The 20,209-nt window shown below is 44.7% G+C and overlaps 1 protein-coding gene across 18 annotated transcripts in view; it reads left to right on the top strand.

Moving 5' to 3' along the window:
- The window catches only part of LOC115120621 (CUGBP Elav-like family member 2), a 297,017-nt gene that overhangs the window by 241,005 nt on the left and 35,803 nt on the right, over positions 1-20,209 (top strand). For 12 of the 18 annotated variants that reach the window (XM_065021629.1, XM_065021641.1, XM_065021628.1 and 9 more), the window contains 2 exons: positions 3,101-3,130; positions 4,093-4,172. In XM_065021629.1, the coding sequence (XP_064877701.1) occupies positions 3,101-3,130; positions 4,093-4,172 (110 nt within the window). The remainder of the gene's footprint in view (positions 1-3,100; positions 3,131-4,092; positions 4,173-20,209) is intronic. The other 6 variants (XM_065021642.1, XM_065021637.1, XM_065021634.1 and 3 more) reach the window with 1 other exon arrangement.

The raw sequence follows: 20,209 nt of genomic DNA, 5'->3' as shown, positions 1-20,209 counted from the left end.
CTCCTGCCTCCTTTCCCCCTCACCCCCTCCAATCCTCCTGCCTCCTCTCCCCCTCACCCCCTCCAATCCTCCTGCCTCCTTTCCCCCTCACCCCCTCCAATCCTCCTGCCTCCTCTCCCCCTCACCCCCTCCAATCCTCCTGCCTCCTTTCCCCCTCACCCCCTCCAATCCTCCTGCCTCCTCTCCCCCTCACCCCCTCCAATCCTCCTGCCTCCTTTCCCCCTCACCCCCTCCAATCCTCCTGCCTCCTCTCCCCCCTCACCCCTCCAATCCTCCTGCCTCCTTTCCCCCTCACCCCCTCCAATCCTCCTGCCTCCTCTCCCCCTCACCCCCTCCAATCCCCCTGCCTCCTCTCCCCCTCCCTCTGTGGTCTCTATGTGCTGAGGAGATGAGCCGGGGTCTGCCAAACCAAACTGTCTGTCCTGCCCGGCATCACACGAGGCTGTCACTGTCATTGTCACACAGGTTTATGTGGATGTTATGTTACCGTTGTTCTTATTGTTACTGTTGACCGTCTCTCATAATCTGAAGGTCTCTTCTTCTTCTCTCCTCAAGGTGCCTCTAGCCACTAGCGGTCTCTAATACTCTACTGTCACACACACTCAGTCCTCCACTGTCCCTTCATCCTCCTCTCTCTCTGTCCTCCACTGTCCCTTCATCCTCCTCTCTCTGTCCTCCACTGTCCCTTCATCCTCCTCTCTCTCTGTCCTCCGGTGCCTTCATCCTCCCCTCTCTCAGTCCTCCTCTCCTTTCATCCTCCTCACTCTCTGTCCTCCGGTACCTTCATCCTCCCCTCTCTCAGTCCTCCTCTCCTTTCATCTTCCTCTCTCAGTCCTCCTGTGCCTTCATCCTCCTCTCTCTGTCCTCCACTGTCCCTTCGTCCTCCTCTCTCTCAGTCCTGTCCTTTCATCCTCCTCTCTCAGTCCTCCTGTTACTTCATCCCCCTCTCTCTGTCCTCCACTGTCCCTTCATCCTCCTCTCTCTGTCCTCCTGTCCTTTCATCCTCCTCTCTCAGTCCTCCTGTCCCTTCATCCTCCTCTCTCTGTCCTCCACTGTCCCTTCGTCCTCCTCTCTCTCTGTCCTCCTGTCCTTTCATCCTCCTCTCTCAGTCCTCCTGTGCCTTCATCCTCCTCTCTCTCTGTCCTCCTGTCCCTTCATCCTCCTCTCTCTCTGTCCTCCTGTCCCTTCATCCTCCTCTCTCTGTCCTCCACTGTCCCTTCATCCTCCTCTCTCTCTGTCCTCCACTCTCCCTTCATCCTCCTCTCTCTCTGTCCTCCTGTCCCTTCATCCTCCTCTCTCTCTGTCCTCCTGTCCCTTCATCCTCCTCTCTCTCTGTCCTCCACTGTCCCTTCATCCTCCTCTCTCTCTGTCCTCCACTGTCCCTTCATCCTCCTCTCTCTCTGTCCTCCACTGTCCCTTCATCCTCCCCTCTCTCAGTCCTCCACTGTCCCTTCATCCTCCTCTCTCAGTCCTCCTGTCCCTTCATCCCCCTTCACTATCCCATCATCCTCTTCATCTCTCTCTCTCTCTCTCTCTCTCTCTCTCTCTGTTCTGCACTATCCCAGAATTCTATTACACATGATCATCCTATTTTACATCTCTTCCTCACTCCCCCAATCACGTGTCTGTTGTCCTCATGAATATTAGAACCTCAGCCTGTCCCCCTTTACTGCACATAACCTCCACAAACCCCAGGCTTCCTAACAGGCCTGTCAGAGCAGTCTTAGTCCAGCCTGGTCCAGAGCAGTAAATACATGAATCAGAGTGAGGCTGCAGATAAATAGGCCTTCAAGTGGGTCTGCCTGTCCCACCTGGCTCTGCGCGAACACGGAGCTGCTATTAAACCACAGTATCAATCAGAAGCCTGTTCTGTTCCGCCACCCACTATTAATAAAATATGGATCACACCACTGGTGAATCCACGGCTGGGCCTGGGGAGCTACCCTACATTCATGAAAGGACTGTTCTTTTTCTCCTCTCCTATCGGAGCCCGCTGCATGACGACAGAATGCGGCCCGCTAGATATTTATAGCGTCGGCTAGGCGGCTAAATCCCATCTTCTTCGCTGGATGGTGAAAAACATACTGGAATGGAAAAGAGAAGCTTTTATCAGGTGGTTCAGGTCAACAGGGCTCAGAAAGGGCTCAGAAACTAACGAACGTATTTTGGTGGAGGAAAGCGATAGAATGCCTGTCTTCTAAATGCCTCATTGGTTCTATGGTATAACGGCCAGTAAACAGTATTTCAATGGCGAGTCCACAGGAACTGCCTGGCCTATTAATGAGAGTTGGTGAAAGACTGAGAGTAGATTAAAAAGACCCAGTCTAGCAGGTCACCTTAACCGGTGGATTCTCTCTGTAGCATAACAACTGGGTCATGTACTCTAAGAGGTTTTTCAAGCTATTTTTAAGATGTTGGCCCATCTAGAATTACCCCACATTAGTTTCTGAAACTTGCTCAAAGATGACCGACCGTAGCCTTTCTCAACTGATGCCAGATCAGCAAGACCCTGGACAGTCTTCTCACACTTTAACCCCAAGGCAACTTCATCTGCCACATCTTGCTAAAGCACAGACCTGGTTAGGTTTTATGGGTGCTGTTAGGCAGGCCCATAATGAATAGTCTAGACTATCCCTAACCCTCAACCCTGCTCTGTCACAGAGGACAAGACAATCATAAAGGTAGAGGAGGAATCACAGACACTCATCTGTTCTCTCCTTCATTCCCTTTCTCACTCCCTTCCTCCCCTCCATCCTCTCTCTCTCACACACACACACACACACACACACACACACACACACACACACACCCTCACCCATTCACTCACTCGTACTCTCTCTCTTTCTGTTTCTCTTTCCATCCGTCCACCCCCACCCCATGCACACAGTTCTGACTAGGTGACCTGTCTGCTAGCTAGCTAACTGTATCCTGTGCAGTCAGCTAGCTACAAAGTGTGTGTGGAGTGGGTCTGGGGATGGCTGTGCTACTAGTGCTAGCATGGCTCAGTGTGTGTTAGCGTGTTAGCTTGGGGGGTGGGGGTGTTGAAGCTCTCCTCCAGTATATTGACACTGCCTCTCTCTGATCACTCCCCAACCAACAGGCCTCAGCCAGAGGGAAGCCAACGTTAAGGGTAATACCATTTCATTTAATACTAGACTCTTACCCAACAATTACGATCCCACCAATCAAACTCCAAACCGCCAAATAGTTAAGAGTTCCCAAAGAATGTGCATCATTCTGCCCACCACACGCACTCTCCCTCCCTCCCCCAAGATTGGCTCAATTTGTGTGATTTTCTGTGATGTCTTTTCAGAACGCATTCTTCATAGAACCCTAGAGACGGTTTGTCACAGTCGTCCCACCCCCCGCCTCCCTCCCCTCTCTCTCTTGTTTGTTCATGTCCCAGAATAGGACCGCAAGGGGAGGGGGGAGAGAGAGAGAGAAAGAGAGAGGGCGGAGGGGGCATCCAATCAGACACACAATGCAGGCCTAATGAGTTCAAATCGTTTTAATGCAAATTGGACAGATTTACATTCTCTAGAAGAGTGGGAGGAAGAGTGACTGGGGAAGATGAAGAGTGGGAGGATACTAGTACAACCAGTTATTTCTGTGTAGGAGCGAGAGAGAGATGGGCAGAGAGAGAAAGAAAGAGGCTGGGGAAGATGAAGAGGGAGGGAGGGAGCTTCAACCACCCCATCTCATCTCAATGCTCAAGTCATCAACAGCCATCCCCATTGGCGCACCACAACCTGCCAATCAAAAACTCTGATTGATTCTGATTGGAGCTGGCCTATTTTGGATGGGGTTGGGTGTGGTCGTCATGGCGCTAGCTGTGCTCTTTGGCTGTTGTTCCTTAGCAACCTGAAAACACTGTTGTCTGCTTGTTTAGTTCTCTGTACAATCTCTGTTTTGGGTTTATAACAACGACGTGTCCAACCCTTTTGTCTTGTTTTGTTTTTTCTTGTCTCCTCCTCTTCCTCCTCCCGTTCCTTCTCCTCTCCCTCTATCCCATTGTCCCCTCCCTCCTCCCGGCCTCCCTCCCTCCCACCATCTCTCCATCCCGCCCCTCCCTCCCTCCCTCCGTCCCTACAGGATGTGCGTTTGTCACGTTTTCTACCAGGGCTATGGCACAGAATGCAATCAAAGCCATGCACCAGTCTCAGACTATGGAGGTACTGTACCCTCGCCCTTTCTCTTCATCTCTCTTCAGCTCTCTCTTTCCATCTCTCTCTCTCAATCTCAATCTTTCTCTCTCTCCTCGTCTCTCGTCATCTCTCTCTTTCTATAGCTCTCTATCACTCGCTCAATCTCTCTCTCCATCTCTCTCTCTCTCTCCATCTCTCTCCCTCTCTCTCTCTCTCTCTCTCTCTCTCTCTATCTCTCTCACTCTCCATCTATCCCACTCCATCTCTCTCTCTCCCTCTCCATCCATCTCTCTCTCTCTCCATCTCTCTCTCCATCTCTCTCTCTCTCTCCATCCCTCTCTCTCTCCATCTCTCTCTCTCTCTCTCCATCTCTCTCCATCTCTCTCTCTCTCTCCATCTCTCTCCATCTCTCTCTCTCTCCATCTCTCTCCCTCTCCATCTCTCTCCATCTCTCTCTCTCTCTCTCTCTCTCCATCTCTCTCTCTCCATCTCTCTCTCTATCTCTCTCCATCTCTCTCTCTATCTCTCTCCATCCATCACTCTCTCTCTCCATCTCTGTGTGATAGAATCTGTCAGATGCTGTCACATGCTCATCATCCTTTGGCCAAATATGTCAAAGTAGGACAAAGAAGAAAAGTCACTTTCAAAACTCTCTCAGTCACAGCAGTCATTCTTCCCAGAAAAAGAAATAACATAAAGGATTTTGGGAAAAAAGTGTCAAAACAGACAAGGTAACATAAGCAAGGACCCCAGATCACACTGATCAGCCTGACTGGCTCTGTTAAGGATGTCACACTCCTCAGAAAGAGAAGAGATGAGACAGGCAGCATTATAGACACCCACATTTAGACAGGACCCCCATCAGTGACCCTATGACCTCTCCATTGGGAGTGTGTCTGTGTGGGTTGTGGTGTCCTTGTCAGTTTGTAGGGTTTTTGACAGTAGGAGATGACAGGGATGTGATTGCAGGAGAATTACAGGGCCAAGGTCAGACGTGTGTGTGTGTGTGTGTGTGTGTGTGTGTGTGTATGACTTTGTGTTGCAGTTTGTGTGTTTACCCCCCATGTTGCTCTTAATCAGTGTTCCCTATTTATACCATCATAACCTTCTGTACCATGGCCCAGTTAACTTTCCCAATATCCTCTGCTTTTTCACACAGACATAAAGCCCTAAACAGGAGGCAGAGATTGAAGTGGACAATGACAATGGGAAAAAAGCTTAATTTCCATGTGAAAAACATGCTGCTGACTAGCTCAGGACCCAAATTGCTGCACCGTTTTTTGTTATGTCCCCAGTTTGCAATTGAAAAGTAATTACTTTGGGTCCGAATGAGATTGGTAAATAGAGTTTGGTTATTGTCTTGGCTCTATCTGTCCCCCACTGTTTTAGATTATGAGCCTGTGTGTCTGTGTGTGTGCAGTTGTATGTGTCTTTGTGTGACTTTGCCTTTCACTAATGGCCTTGTCACTGTCGTATCCATTCTCATTATACTCTGGCATTCAGGACACACACACACACACACACACACACACATACTTTATAAATGTCAGGGCATTATGAAAGTGGATATGAACAGGACAGGTCATTTACGAGAGAGCACATTCATTTACAAACCCACGTACACACACACATGTTCACGCATGCGCACACACACACACCCGAGAGAGAGAGAGAGAGAGAGAGAGAGAGAGAGAGAGAGAGAGAGAGAGAGAGAGAGAGAGAGAGAGAGAGAGAGAGAGAGAGAGAGAGAGAGAGAGAGAGAGAGAGAGAGAGAGAGAGAGAGAGAGAGAGAGATGTTGACTGTTCCCGGTAGAGAGAAGTAGGGCAGACTAATGTGATTGTATTTGTGTTACTCACGGTGCTCTGTAAAGCCTGATGGTTTGTGGCTGTGTGTATAATATTCATCCTGCCTATACAGGCTGTTTGAGTGGTTAGAGGGCTGTTCTCTCTGCTCTGGCTAATATCAGGGCCGGCTCCAGGTATAAGTGACCTAAGCAACATTTTTAGGGGGGGGGAACTCAGTCGGGGTCTCATCTTACTGTTGAGAGTTAGAATAGTAGAATATACAGTGTATACAGGTGCAATTAAATGTTTTGTTTGTGCCGGAAATTTGCTTTAAAACTGCCACATTTTCTCTCCATCCCATGTAAAAATGGCTAGAATTGCAGGAAATGAGCTGTACAATGACCAAGAAAGGGCTCTCTGCCCCATGGCAAAATGTGTAGAATTGCATAATATTTGTTATAAAACTGCAACATTTTCTCTACTCCCCATGCTGAAAATGTACTTTAAAATGTAAATGTTTCTCACAACCAAATCTCGCTCAGGGCCCCCAAAAAGCTAGGGCCGGCCCTGGCTAATAGTAGGACTTCTAGAGACCGAGGCTACGCACAACACAGCAAGTGGAGTGTGAGTGAGGAAACACAGCTGTGTATGTTTGGAGACTGGACAAACAAGACAAGTTAATGGGATGGAGGGATGGAGAGATTGACACAGTGAGGGAGGTATAGCAGAGAAACAGCCGTCTCTGTGTCTGCTATTTACCACCAGCCCATTAAAACTAACAAGCTCATAGTCCTATGACGGGTTGGTTGTTTAGTAACAAAACGGACGCATGCGCAACTATGGGGCAAAACAGACGGTTGGCTTAGACTGTTGACAATATGTAAACTATATTTAATCTCCAATGTTTATTGAAAAAAATTATAATATTGCACAATGAGCAATTGTCTCTCAAATACACTACATTGCCAAAAGTATGTGGACACCTGAACATATCATTCCGATATCATGGGCATTAATGTGGAGTTGGTCCCACCTTTGCTGCTATAACAGCCTCCAACCCTCTGGGAAAGCTTTCCACTAGATGTTGGAACGATTTCATGGGCATTAATATGGAGTTGGTCCCACCTTTGCTGCTATAACAGCCTCCAACCCTCTGGGAAAGCTTTCCACTAGATGTTGGAACGATTTCATGGGCATTAATATGGAGTTGGTCCCACCTTTGCTGCTATAACAGCCTCCAACCATCTTGGAAAGCTTTTCACTAGATGTTGGAACGATTTCATGGGCATTAATATGGAGTTGGTCCCACCTTTGCTGCTATAACAGCCTCCAACCCTCTGGGAAAGCTTTCCACTAGATGTTGGAACGATTTCATGGGCATTAATATGGAGTTGGTCCCACCTTTGCTGCTATAACCTGTTAGTCCTATAGGGGCAGTATTTCATTTTTGGATAAAAAGACGTGCCCGTTTTAAGCGCAATATTTTGTCACGAAAAGATGCTCGAATATGCTTGGAATTGATAGCTTTGGAAAGAAGACAGTCTTACGTTTCCAGAAATGCAAAGATTTTCACTGTGAGTCCCTTAGCCTCTTGCTTCTACTTGGGACGCTTGCGTCCCAACTAGAGCTCTGGAAATGCAAATGCGCTACGCTAAATGCTAATAGTATTAGTTAAAACTCAAAAGTTCATTAAAATACACATGCAGGGTATCAAATTAAAGCTACACTCGTTGTGAATCCAGGCAACAAGTCAGATTTTTAAAATGCTTTTCGGCGACAGCATGAGAAGCTATTATCTGATAGCATGCACCAATACACTACAACAGAAAAGCACAGCAGGGGACGTAAACAAAATAATTAGCATTTCGGCGTTACACAAACCGCACAATAAAATAGAAAACAGTCATTACCTTTCACCATCTTCTTTGTTGGCACTCCTAGATGTCCCATAAACACTATTGGGTCTTTATTTCGATTAAATCGGGCCATATAAAGCCAAGATATCGTTATATGTAGACTGTGTGATAAACGAAAAAAACAGCGATTTCACAACGTAACGTCATTTTTTAAAATTCAAAAAGTAGACGATAAACTTTCACAAAACACTTCGAAATACGTTTGTAATGCTACTTTAGGTATTAGTAAACGTTAATAAGCGATAAAAATCATCCGTAGGCGATGTAAATATCATTAGCTGTCGTCTTGGAAAAAATTTCAGGAGAGAGCTCTTCCGGAATGATCTGGGCGGAGACCGGAGGTAAGTCGTGCCCCTCTTTCGGTTCAACCAAGAATCAAAGATGATTCAATTCACAAGACTCTAGACAACATGGGGATGCTGTGGGAGTTGAATGCTCGGTCTTATCTAATTCGGCTCACTGTTAACAATTGCTGGAAGTGGCGCAAGGATATTTATTTCCATTTTCTGTGATCAGGTTTTCCTGCGCTTTCCGATGTAACGCACGTTATGTAATAGCCACAGTCGTGATTTAACCAGTTTTAAAAACGTCCGAGGGTTTCCTATCCACACATTCTAACCATATGAACGTACTATATTCCTGGCATGAGTAGCAGGGCGCTGAAATGTTGCGCGATTTTTAACAAAATGTTCAAAAAAGTAGAGGGTCGACTGAAGAGGTTAGAACAAATGTTTCGGGCAAAACCAAGATGTATGACCGACCAGGAAATGCACAGGATTTCTGAGGCTACGTTTTCCATGATCGCCTTATATGGCTGTGAACGCGACAGGAATCAACGGACTCTTTCTCTTGTTTCCCCAAGGTCTCTGCAGCATTGTGACGTATTTGTAGGCATATCATTGGAAGATTGACCATAAGAGACTACATTTACCAGGTGTCCCGCTAGGTGGCTGCGTGGCAATTGGTGCGCAAAAGTCAGGTCCCGGTATTTTTCCATTCAAATCTCAGAACAAACCAGGCTACAAGGCCGGTGCTTTCAATGGAGAGAAATATGACAAACCACCTTCAGGATTGATTCAAACAACGTTTTCCATGTTTCAGTCAATATTATGGAGTTAATTCGGAAAAAAGTTCGACATGTAGGTGACTGAATTTTCGGTTAGTTTCGGTAGCCATATGCATAGTAACAAAAGGGAACGATGTGTCCTACACAAGAATCTTTCAGGAAAAACTGGACATCTGCTATGTAACTGAGAGTCTCCTCATTGAAACATCTGAAGTTCTTCAAAGGTAAATTATTTTATTTGATTCCTTGGCTGGTTTTTGTGAATATGTTGCGTGCTAAATGCTAATGCTAACGCTAAGCTAGCTATCACCACTCTTACACAAATTAGTGATTTTCTCTGGTTCTAAAGCATATTTTGAAAATCTGAGACGACAGGATTGTTAAGAAAAGGATAAGCTTGAGAACAGGCATATTTATTTCGTTTCATTTGCGATTTTTAAAAATCGCTAACGTTGCGTTATGCTAATGAGCTTGAGGCTGTAGTAACGATACCGCATGCGGGATGGGGCGGACAGCCTCCAACCCTCTGGGAAAGCTTTCCACTAGATGTTGGAACGATTTCATGGGCATTAATATGGAGTTGGTCCCACCTTTGCTGCTATAACAGCCTCCAACCCTCTGGGAAAGCTTTTCACTAGATGTTGGAACGATTTCATGGGCATTAATGTGGAGTTGGTCCCACCTTTGCTGCTATAACAGCCTCCAACCATCTGGGAAAGCTTTTCACTAGATGTTGGAACGATTTCATGGGCATTAATGTGGAGTTGGTCCCACCTTTGCTGCTATAACAGCCTCCAACCCTCTGGGAAAGCTTTTCACTAGATGTTGGAACGATTTCATGGGCATTAATGTGGAGTTGGTCCCACCTTTGCTGCTATAACAGCCTCCAACCCTCTGGGAAAGCTTTTCACTAGATGTTGGAACGATTTCATGGGCATTAATGTGGAGTTGGTCCCACCTTTGCTGCTATAACAGCCTCCAACCCTCTGGGAAAGCTTTCCACTAGATGGTGGAACGATTTCATGGGCATTAATGTGGAGTTGGTCCCACCTTTGCTGCTATAACAGCCTCCAACCCTCTGGGAAAGCTTTTCACTAGATGTTGGAACGATTTCATGGGCATTAATGTGGAGTTGGTCCCACCTTTGCTGCTATAACAGCCTCCAACCCTCTGGGAAAGCTTTTCACTAGATGTTGGAATGATTTCATGGGCATTAATGTGGAGTTGGTCCCACCTTTGCTGCTATAACAGCCTCCAACCCTCTGGGAAAGCTTTTCACTAGATGTTGGAACGATTTCATGGGCATTAATGTGGAGTTGGTCCCACCTTTGCTGCTATAACAGCCTCCAACCCTCTGGGAAAGCTTTTCACTAGATGTTGGAATGATTTCATGGGCATTAATGTGGAGTTGGTCCCACCTTTGCTGTATAACAGCCTCAAACCCTCTGGAAAAAGCTTTCAAATGGATGTTGGATCGATTAGATTTACATTTAACATTTAAGTCATTTAGCAGACGCTCTTATCCAGAGCGACTTACAAATGGGCATTAATGTGGAGTTGGTCCCACCTTTGCTGCTATAACAGCCTCCAACCCTCTGGGAAAGCTTTTCACTAGATGTTGGAAGATTTCATGGGCATTAATGTGGAGTTGGTCCCACCTTTGCTGCTATAACAGCCTCCAACCCTCTGGGAAAGCTTTTCACTAGATGTTGGAACGATTTCATGGGCATTAATGTGGAGTTGGTCCCACCTTTGCTGCTATAACAGCCTCCAACCATCTGGGAAAGCTTTTCACTAGATGTTGGAACGATTTCATGGGCATTAATGTGGAGTTGGTCCCACCTTTGCTGCTATAACAGCCTCCAACCCTCTGGGAAAGCTTTTCACTAGATGTTGGAACGATTTCATGGGCATTAATGTGGAGTTGGTCCCACCTTTGCTGCTATAACAGCCTCCAACCCTCTGGGAAAGCTTTTCACTAGATGTTGGAACGATTTCATGGGCATTAATGTGGAGTTGGTCCCACCTTTGCTGCTATAACAGCCTCCAACCCTCTGGGAAAGCTTTTCACTAGATGTTGGAACGGCAGGGACTTGCTTCCATTCAGCCACAAGAGCATAAGTCAGGTCGGGCACTGATGTTGGGCGATTAGGCCCGGCTCGCAGTCAGCTTTCCAATTCATCCCAAAGGTCTTCGATGAGGTTGAGGTCAGAGCTCTGTGCAGGCCAGTCACGTTATTCCACACCAATCTCGACAAACCATTTCTGTATGGACTTTGTTCACGGGGGCATTGTCATGCTGAAACAGGAAAGGGCCTCCCCCAAACTGTTGCCACAAAGTTGGAAGCACAGAATCATCTAGAATGTCATTGTTATGTTGTCATTGCTGTAGCTTTAAGATTTCCCTTCACTGGAACTAACCATGAAAAACATCCCCAGACCATTATTCCTCTACCAAACTCGGCAGTTGGCACTATGCATTCGGGGTAGTAGCGTTCTCCTGGCATCTGCCAAACCCAGTAAGGCCATTCTACTGCCAATGTTTGACTATGTAGATTGAATGGCTGTGCACTCGATTCTATACACCTGTCAGCAACGGGTTTGACTGAAATAGCCGAATCCACTCGTTTGTGTCCATATACTTTTGTGTATATATAGTGTACATCATTACAAAACAAGACCTGGTATCAAGAACAAGGTTAAACTAGCACCTTCGATTCCCCAAATGGTAGCTTCTTGTCATCGTTGCTAGCTAACTGGCCATCCAGAACCACAAAAACACACGGCCTTCTGAAACCCCATTGTCACTTAACCCGTTTATATGTATAAGTCTGACTGACCATATGAGGCTGCATTTGATCATCTTATTTAACCTTCATTTAACTCGGCAAGTCAGTTAAGAACAAATTCTTATTTTACAATGATGGCCTACTTCGGCCAAACCCTCCCCTAACCCAGACGACGGTGGGACAACTGTGCACCACCTATGGGACCACCTAATCACGGCCGGTTGTGATACAGCCCGGGATTGAACCAGGGTCTGTAGTGACACCTCTAGCACTGAGATACAGTGGCTTAGACCGCTGCGCCACTCAGGAATACTTATAGAGTATTCTATCTATCATCTATCTATTGCATTTACATATTTTTCCATTCATTTTATTACTTCTTTACATTTATCTTTTACATTTTAGTAATTTAGCAAATGCTCTTATCCTACTAATGTTAAGCCCTGTTTTATTGGGAGGGAGGAAGGAAGAGAGGGATAGAGAGAGAAAATAAATAGCTTATTTTCTTGTATATATTTCCCGTTTGAGTCCATACGAAGTACAATCTGTGGCTTGTGTATGTCCTCAGTGGGTGTGGGGGGATTGTCAGGAGGGATATCAGGGTGGCTGACAGGGGGGGGGGGTGCTCAGAGGGGGTGGGATCCACTGGGCTTGGGGTTCTTAATTTGTCTGTCCTGCTGTGATGTCGAGGCTATGGTAAGGGTCTGAGGTGGGCTGTTCTGCTAGCTTCTCTGCGGGGGTGGCCACAGCACTCAAGAGAGTGATTCAAAAGAGTGATGAAAAAGCTTCTTCTACTTTCCCCAACGCACAAGTGCTTATCTCCACCCTGCTACCATGCAGCGGGGTAAACGCAAGTATTTTCCGTGACTCTGCCTCAAAACCAAATGTTTACCTGGCCCACAACTCCACCCTGGACTTGAACAGCCTTTACGACCAGGTCCACCTATACAAGGCTTCAGTACCCACCTTCGCCCCTCAACCGCAGCCCCAACACCCCACACAGGAGCAACAGCTCAATAGACACCCCGCCCAGACCAGCGAGACACTCTCCCAGGCCTGTGGGACCCCCCTCCCCCTCCCGGACCTACACATAGAAGACCCATGCCAAGAAGACCCACAGCCCCACCAGCCACATCCACCACATCCCTACCCCAACCAATCAACACCTCATGTCATCCTACAAGAAACATGGTATAGAGGAGACGGACCCACTGGTTGCCCTCTAGGTTACAGAGAGCTGGTAGTCCCATCCACCAAACTACCAGGTGTGAACAGGGAAGGAACTCAGGGGTATGCTCATGTGGTATAGAGCAGATCTAACTCACTCCATTAAATTAATAAAATCTGGAACATTTTACATTTGGCTAGAAATTCAAAAGGAAATTATCTTAACAGAGGAAAATGTCCTCCTGTGTGCTACATATATCCCCCCACTAGAATCCCCATACTTGAAGACAGCTTCTCCATCCTGGAGGGGGAAATCAATCATTTCCAGGCCCAGGGACATGTACTAGTCTGTGGCGACCTAAATGCCAGAACTGGACAAGAACCTGACACCCTCAGCACAGGGGGACAAACAACTACCTGGAGGTGACAGCATTCCCTCCCCTATATGCCCCCCTTGGCACAACTACGACAACATGACCAACAAAAATGGGTCACAACTCCTGCAGCTCTGTCGCACGTTGGGTATGTACATAGTCAATGGTAGGCTCCTACGGTAGCTACACCTGTAGTTCATCTCTTGGCAGTTGCACTGTAGACCACTTTATCACTGACCTAAAACCAGAGTCTCTGAGAGCGTTCACAGTCAGCCCACTGACTCCCCTGTCAGATCACAGCAATATCACAGTCTACTTGAAAAGAGCAATACTCAATCATGAGGCATCAAAGCCAAAGGAAGTTAATAATATTAAGAAATTAAATAGGTGGGAGGAAAGTAGTGTAGAAACCTACCAAAAGACTATTAGGCAAAACCAAAATTCAGTCCCTTTTAGACAACTTCCTGGACAAAACGTTTCACTGTAATACTGGTGTAAACTTGGCAGTAGAAAACCTAAACAGTATATTTGATCTCTCAGCTTCCCTATCAAATCTAAAAAAAAAATCAAACAGAAAACAGAAGAAAATGAACAACAATGACAAATGGTTTGATGAAGAATGCAAAACCCTAAGAAAGAAATTGAGAAACTGAGAAACCAAAAACATAGAGATCCAGAAGACCTGAGCCTACGCCTTCACGATGGTGAATCACTAAAACAATACAGAAATGCACTATGGAAAAAGAAGGAACAGCACGTCAGAAACCAGCTCAATGTAATTGAAGATTCCATAGACTCTAACCACTTCTGGGGAAATTGGAAAACACTAAACAAACAACAACAATGATGTCAAAGCTTTAGAAGCTTCTGATAGGCTAATTGACATAATTTGAGTAAATTGGAGGTGTTCCTGTGGATGTATTTCAAGGCCTACCTTCAAACTCAGTGACTCTTTGCTTGACATCATGGGAAAATTAAAAAGATCTCAGAAAAAAAATTGTAGACGTCCATAAGTCTGGTTCATCCTTGGGAGCAATTTCCAAATGCCTGAAGGTACCACGTTCATCTGTACAGATAATAGTACACAAGTATAAACACCATGGGACCACGCAGCCATCATACCGCTCAGGAAGGAGACGCATTCTGTCTCCTAGAGATGAACGTACATTGGTGCGAAAAGTGCAAATCAATCCCAGAACAACAGCAAAGGACCTTGTGAAGATGCTGGAGGAAACAGGTACAAAAGTATCTATATCCACAGTAAAACGAGTCCTATATTGACATAACCTGAAAGGCCACTCAGCAAGGAAGAAGCCATTGCTCCAAAACCGCCATAAAAAAAGCCAGACTACGGTTTGCAACTCTACATGGGGACAAAGATCGTACTTTTTGGAGAAATGTCTTCTGTCTTCATCGTTATGTTTGGAGGAAATAGGGGGAGGCTTGCAAGCCAAAGAACATCATCCCAACTGTGAAGCACGGGGGTGGCAGCATCATGTTGTGGGGGTGCTTTGCTGCAGGAGGGACAGGTGCATGTCACAAAATAGATGGCATCATGATGTGGATATATTGAAGCAGCATCTCAAGACATCAGTCAGGAAGTTAAAGCTTGGTCGCAAATCTGTCTTCCAAATGGACAATGACCCCAAGCATACTTCCAAAGTTGTGGCAAAATGGCTTCAGGACTACAAAGTCAAGGTATTGGAGTGGCCATTACAAAGCCCTGACCTCAACCTTATAGAACATTTGTGGGCAGAACTGAAAAAGCGTGTGCGAGCAAGGAGGCCTACAAACCTGACTCAGTTACACCAGCTCTGTCAGGAGGAATGGGCCAAAATTCACCCAACTTATTGTGGGAAGCTTGTGGAAGGCTACGTGAAAAGTTTGACCCAAGTTAAACAATTTAAAGGCAATGCTACCAAATACTAATTGAGTGTATGTGAACTTCTGACCCACTGGGAATGTGATGAATGAAATAAAAGCTGAAATAAATAATTTTGTCTACTATTATTCTGACATTTCACATTCTTAAAATAAAGTGGTGATCCTAACTGACAGAAGACAGGGAATTTTTACTAGGATTAAATGTCAGGAATTGTGAAAAACTGAGTTTAAATGTATTTGGCTAAAGTGTATGTAAACTTCCGACTTCAACTGTATCATAGAATTGGCGAGGGCACTAGAACAGTCTGCAGCACCTGGTCTCACCCTACTAGAAACTGAAGTCAAATGTCTACTATTTTCTGATGATCTGGTGCTTCTGTCCCCAACCAAAGACGGCCTACAGCAACACCTAGATCTTCTGCACAGATTCTGCCAGACCTGGGCCCTGACAGTAAATCTCAGAAAGACAAAAAGTAATGGTGTTCCAAAAAAGGTCCAGTCACCAGGACCACAAATACAAATACAAATTCCATCCTGACACCGTTGCCCTAGAGCACACAAAAAACTATACATACCTTGGCCTAAACATCAGCGCCACAGGTAATTTCCACAAGCTGAGAGACAAGGCAAGAAGGGCCTTCTATGACATCAAAGGAACATAAAATTCAACGTACCAATTAGGATCTGGCAAAAAAATACTTGAATCAGTTATAGAACCCAGTTATAGAACCCAGTTATCAGTTATAGAACCCATTGCCCTTTATGGTTGTGAGGTCTGGGGTCCGCTCACCAACCAAGAATTCACAAAAGATACAAACACCAAATTGAGACTCTGCATGCAGAATTCTGCAACAAATAACATAACACACCAGTTAACGCATTTTAATTTAAATTTGACCTTTATTTAACTAGGCAAGTCAGTTAAGAACAAATTCTTATTTTCTATGACGGCCTAGGAACAGTGGGTTAACTGCCTGTTCAGGGGCAGAACGACAGATTTGTACCTTGTCAGCTCGAAAATAGCTGTTATATTCAACAACCTTTCATAACAAAGCCATCACCTACAGAGAGATGAACCTGGAGAAGAGTCCCCTCAGCAAGCTGGTCCTTGGGCTCTGTTCACAAACACAAACAGACCCCACAGAGAAAAAAAAAAATCATTACTTGACACAAAGATTTAACAAAAAACAGAGTAAACTAGAATGCTATTTGTCCCTAAACAAAGAGTACACAGTGGAAGAATACCTCACCACTGTGACTGAACCATACTTCCCATACTTAAGGTAAGCTTTGACTATGTACAGACTCAGTGAGCTTAGCCTTGCTATTGAGAAAGGCCGTTGTAGGCAGTGCCCACAAGACACTGCCCACAAAATGAGGTGGAAACTGAGCTGCACTTCCTAACCTCCTGTCAAATGTATGACCATGTTAGAGACACATATTTCCCTCAGATTACACAGATCCACAAAGAATTAGAAAACAAACCCGATTTTGATAAACTCCCATATTTACTGGGTGAAATATCACAGTGTGCCATCACAGCAGTAAAATGTGTGACCTGTTGTCGCAAGAAAAGGTCAACCAGTGAAGAACAAACACCATTGTATATACAACCCATATTTATGTTTATTTATTTTCCCTTTTGTACTTGAACTATTTGCACATAATATGACATTTGACATGTCTTTATTATTTTGTAACTGTTGTGAGTGTAATTTTTACTGTTCATTTTTATTGTTTATTTAATTTTTGTTTATTATCTACTTCACTTGCTTTGGCAATGTTAACATATGTTTCCCATGCTATTAAAGCCCTTAAATTGAATTGAATTGAGAGAGAGAGAGAGAGAGAAAATGTATGACTCTCCTATGCACTTCTCAGTATTTGGTGTTCAGATATACCTTATACAGTCTCGTAATGCGCTCTGCAGGTGTGGCTACCTTACGCACAGTGAATAAATGTCATTCTGAAAACCCTCCCACTTGCTGGCCAACATATTGGTCTGGAGGAGTTTATATTCAATAGGGTTTTCAGTAGATGTATCTTAACCCTCCCACTTGCTGGCCAACATATTGGTCTGGAGGAGTTTATATTCAATAGGGTTTTCAGTAGATGTATCTTAACCCTCCCACTTGCTGGCCAACATATTGGTCTGGAGGAGTTTATATTCAATAGGGTTTTCAGTAGATGTATCTTAACCCTCCCACTTGCTGGCCAACATATTGGTCTGGAGGAGTTTATATTCAATAGGGTTTTCAGTAGATGTATCTTAACCCTCCCTTTAAATACGGTGAACCTTTTAGTTCACATTTTGTTGACAGGCTAGAATATATTGAGAGAACAGTTTCAAAATATTAGGGATAAGTGAAAGAAAGCCATCTCAATATATACATATTTGTCTCAGTTTCAGCACCAATTGGTCGATTTAAAAATACTCTGGTCTTTGTAGATTAATTTAGGTTTAGGGAAGTATTTATGAAACATGAAAAACAGGTTTAGAGATACTGGAGTTACGCATGAAGGAAAGAAAACGGAGCTTTGATTCCTTCTGAAAATTGCCACATTCTTTAACCCGTGGTAATGCTGGAAGATTAGTGTACATAGAATTATAATAGGGAGAATAGTGTATAATAGTAGGCTATACCCTCGTCTATTGCCTTGCTGCACTAATCATGGAACTGTGGGATGCAGCCTGGTCTTATAGACTAAACGTAACATAGTAAAAGTACATCCGGGACCCCCAAATTAGTATGATATTTTACTTTTTGTTATGGTTACTTAAGACAAAAACAAAAGTAGTGTATTTTGTCGGACGTATAACGCGAACGTCTAGCAACCCAAAGATGCGAGTTGAAATCTCTTCACGGATAACTTAAGCTAATTAGCAACTTTTCAACTACTTACTACTTTTTTAGCTATTTAGCATGTTAGCTAACCCTTCCCCGAACCCTAACCTTAACCCTTTAACCGAACTCTTAACCCTAACCCCTAGCCTAGCTTACGTTAGCCACCTAGCTAGAATTCGTAACAGATTATACATTTCGCAGAATCGTAACATTTACTACATTTTCGCAAATTCGTAACATATTTTACCTTTTGCAAATGCGTAACATGTCATTCGTAACATAGAGTATCATACGAAACAGGTGATGGACATCCACAAATGAATACATACCATACATATCATACCAAAAGGATTTACCTTCAGAATAATATGAAATGCTCTGAGACCAGGTTATGGGATGACACGGACAAGTATGCGTCAGGTTCAAACTGTTACGGCTTGGTCTGCGCTCCACTCCATATAACCATTTAATTAGCATAAATCTGTTTTTTTCAAATATATTATCAACTGGTACTAATGAGCCTCAGCAACAACCACAGGGCCGTGACGACATTTGCAGAGGAAGCATATGAAGGTAAACTAAACAATGTCATTAAATGGAATGATAATGTCGGCTATACCAACTGAAGGGAACTAACAATAGTTGAATATGTGTGGTTATTATGTCTACTGGCAGTCAACGTTGACAGTGGATAATGTTTAACATGATGGAAATAGAGAAAGTCGGGGTAGCCTATAATTACGATATTCGAGAGTGCCCATCCCTACAAGTTAAAAGGCTCAGCCTTTCATAAACTTTACTGTGGGGAAGTTATGTGTTGATATGCTTACATTTGCTGCCGGATGACTGGTTTCACATTTGTCTTCCGCGATTATAAGGTTAAATGGATCAACAAGTGTCATTTATACTTACGATACCCTTATCCAAATGTATGACTCATTTACCTAGCTCTTATCAATAGCTCTTATCAATAGCTCTTATCAATAGCTCTGGTCAAGTTGTAAATTCGAGTGCATGGAGAACGGTGTTATTTCTATCGGGAAAAAAGAAAGTAGATGCTTTTTCCACTTGGAACCGGTAGGTTCACTAGACTTTATTTGCGTGCGAAAGTGGTGGAATTCTTTGGGAATTAAGTGGAGGTCAGACTACGGCGTATCTGCAGACACACCTCCGCCACAACTTCATTTCATCTCCACCCCAAACGAATAGCGTGTGAGTAGCATGCTGTTCTCATGCTCAAGTTCAAGGTCAGAATATGCAATGAGAGAGAAGTGCATCAAAAGGGAATTATGTTCTATTTACGCATTCTTAACTCAGGTCAGAAATCCCCCCCTTAGAGAAAAGCCATGATTTAGCCCAAATCACTCCAGTATCAGTCTCTGGAGCTCTATGGCCCCTGCCCCTCCACCCCCTCCCAGGATCGGCCTCTCATTCTGGGCCGTGTTTTCCAGGCCTGCTGGGTGTCAGCTGGAGTAATGAGATATTTAGCAGAGGGAGAGAGGGAGAGAGCCCCGTCTCCAGGGGGAATACGCTCTAACACAAGAGGCCCCTGACTGACTCTCCTCCGAATGCAATCTTCTCCCTTCTTTATCTCTCGTCTGCTCGTCAGAATGAAGGGAGGAAATAAGTGCTGGAGAGAGGGAGTAAATATGGCTGAGCTGCCTTCAGCTAAAGAGACATGTTCATCGGCTGATAGATACAGTCAAACCCTCAGAGATGAACACACAGTGAGAGACACACACACACCCACACTCAGACAGTCACTCAGACAGACACACAGGCCAGCCCTATAGTATGATAGAGAGGTGATATATATATGCCATCTGGTTAGGATGGCGAACACAGTATGAGCCAAACCCGTCACAAACTCCCTAAATGAGTCTGAAAACTCGCCTCCAACTAAATGTTTCAATTAAAAGCGTTTTATTCTCCCGTGTGTGTTTGAGCAGGTTTCCCCCCCAGTTAGGCTTTGAGTAATGTACTGGTGTGATATGATAGATTATAATGTCTGTGGTTTAGTGTCCTCTGTAGTTAAATCACCTCTGCTGTGTCTTTTTTGTTACAGCTCACTGTTTTGTGTGTGTGTGTGTGTGTGTGTGTGTGTGTGTGTGTGTGTGTGTGTGTGTGTGTGCGTGCGCGCAAGTTATTTTTAACTTTTTTTAATCAAATGTTATTTGTCACGCGCGCCAAATACAACAGGTGTAAACCTTACCGTGAAATGCTTACTTACAAGCCCTT

The sequence above is a fragment of the Oncorhynchus nerka genome, linkage group LG8, assembly GCF_034236695.1.
Source record: "Oncorhynchus nerka isolate Pitt River linkage group LG8, Oner_Uvic_2.0, whole genome shotgun sequence".
Classification (NCBI taxonomy): Eukaryota; Metazoa; Chordata; class Actinopteri; order Salmoniformes; family Salmonidae; genus Oncorhynchus; species Oncorhynchus nerka.
The sequence above is the reverse complement of the archived record's forward strand: the minus strand, read 5'-3'. Positions and strand labels throughout refer to the sequence as shown.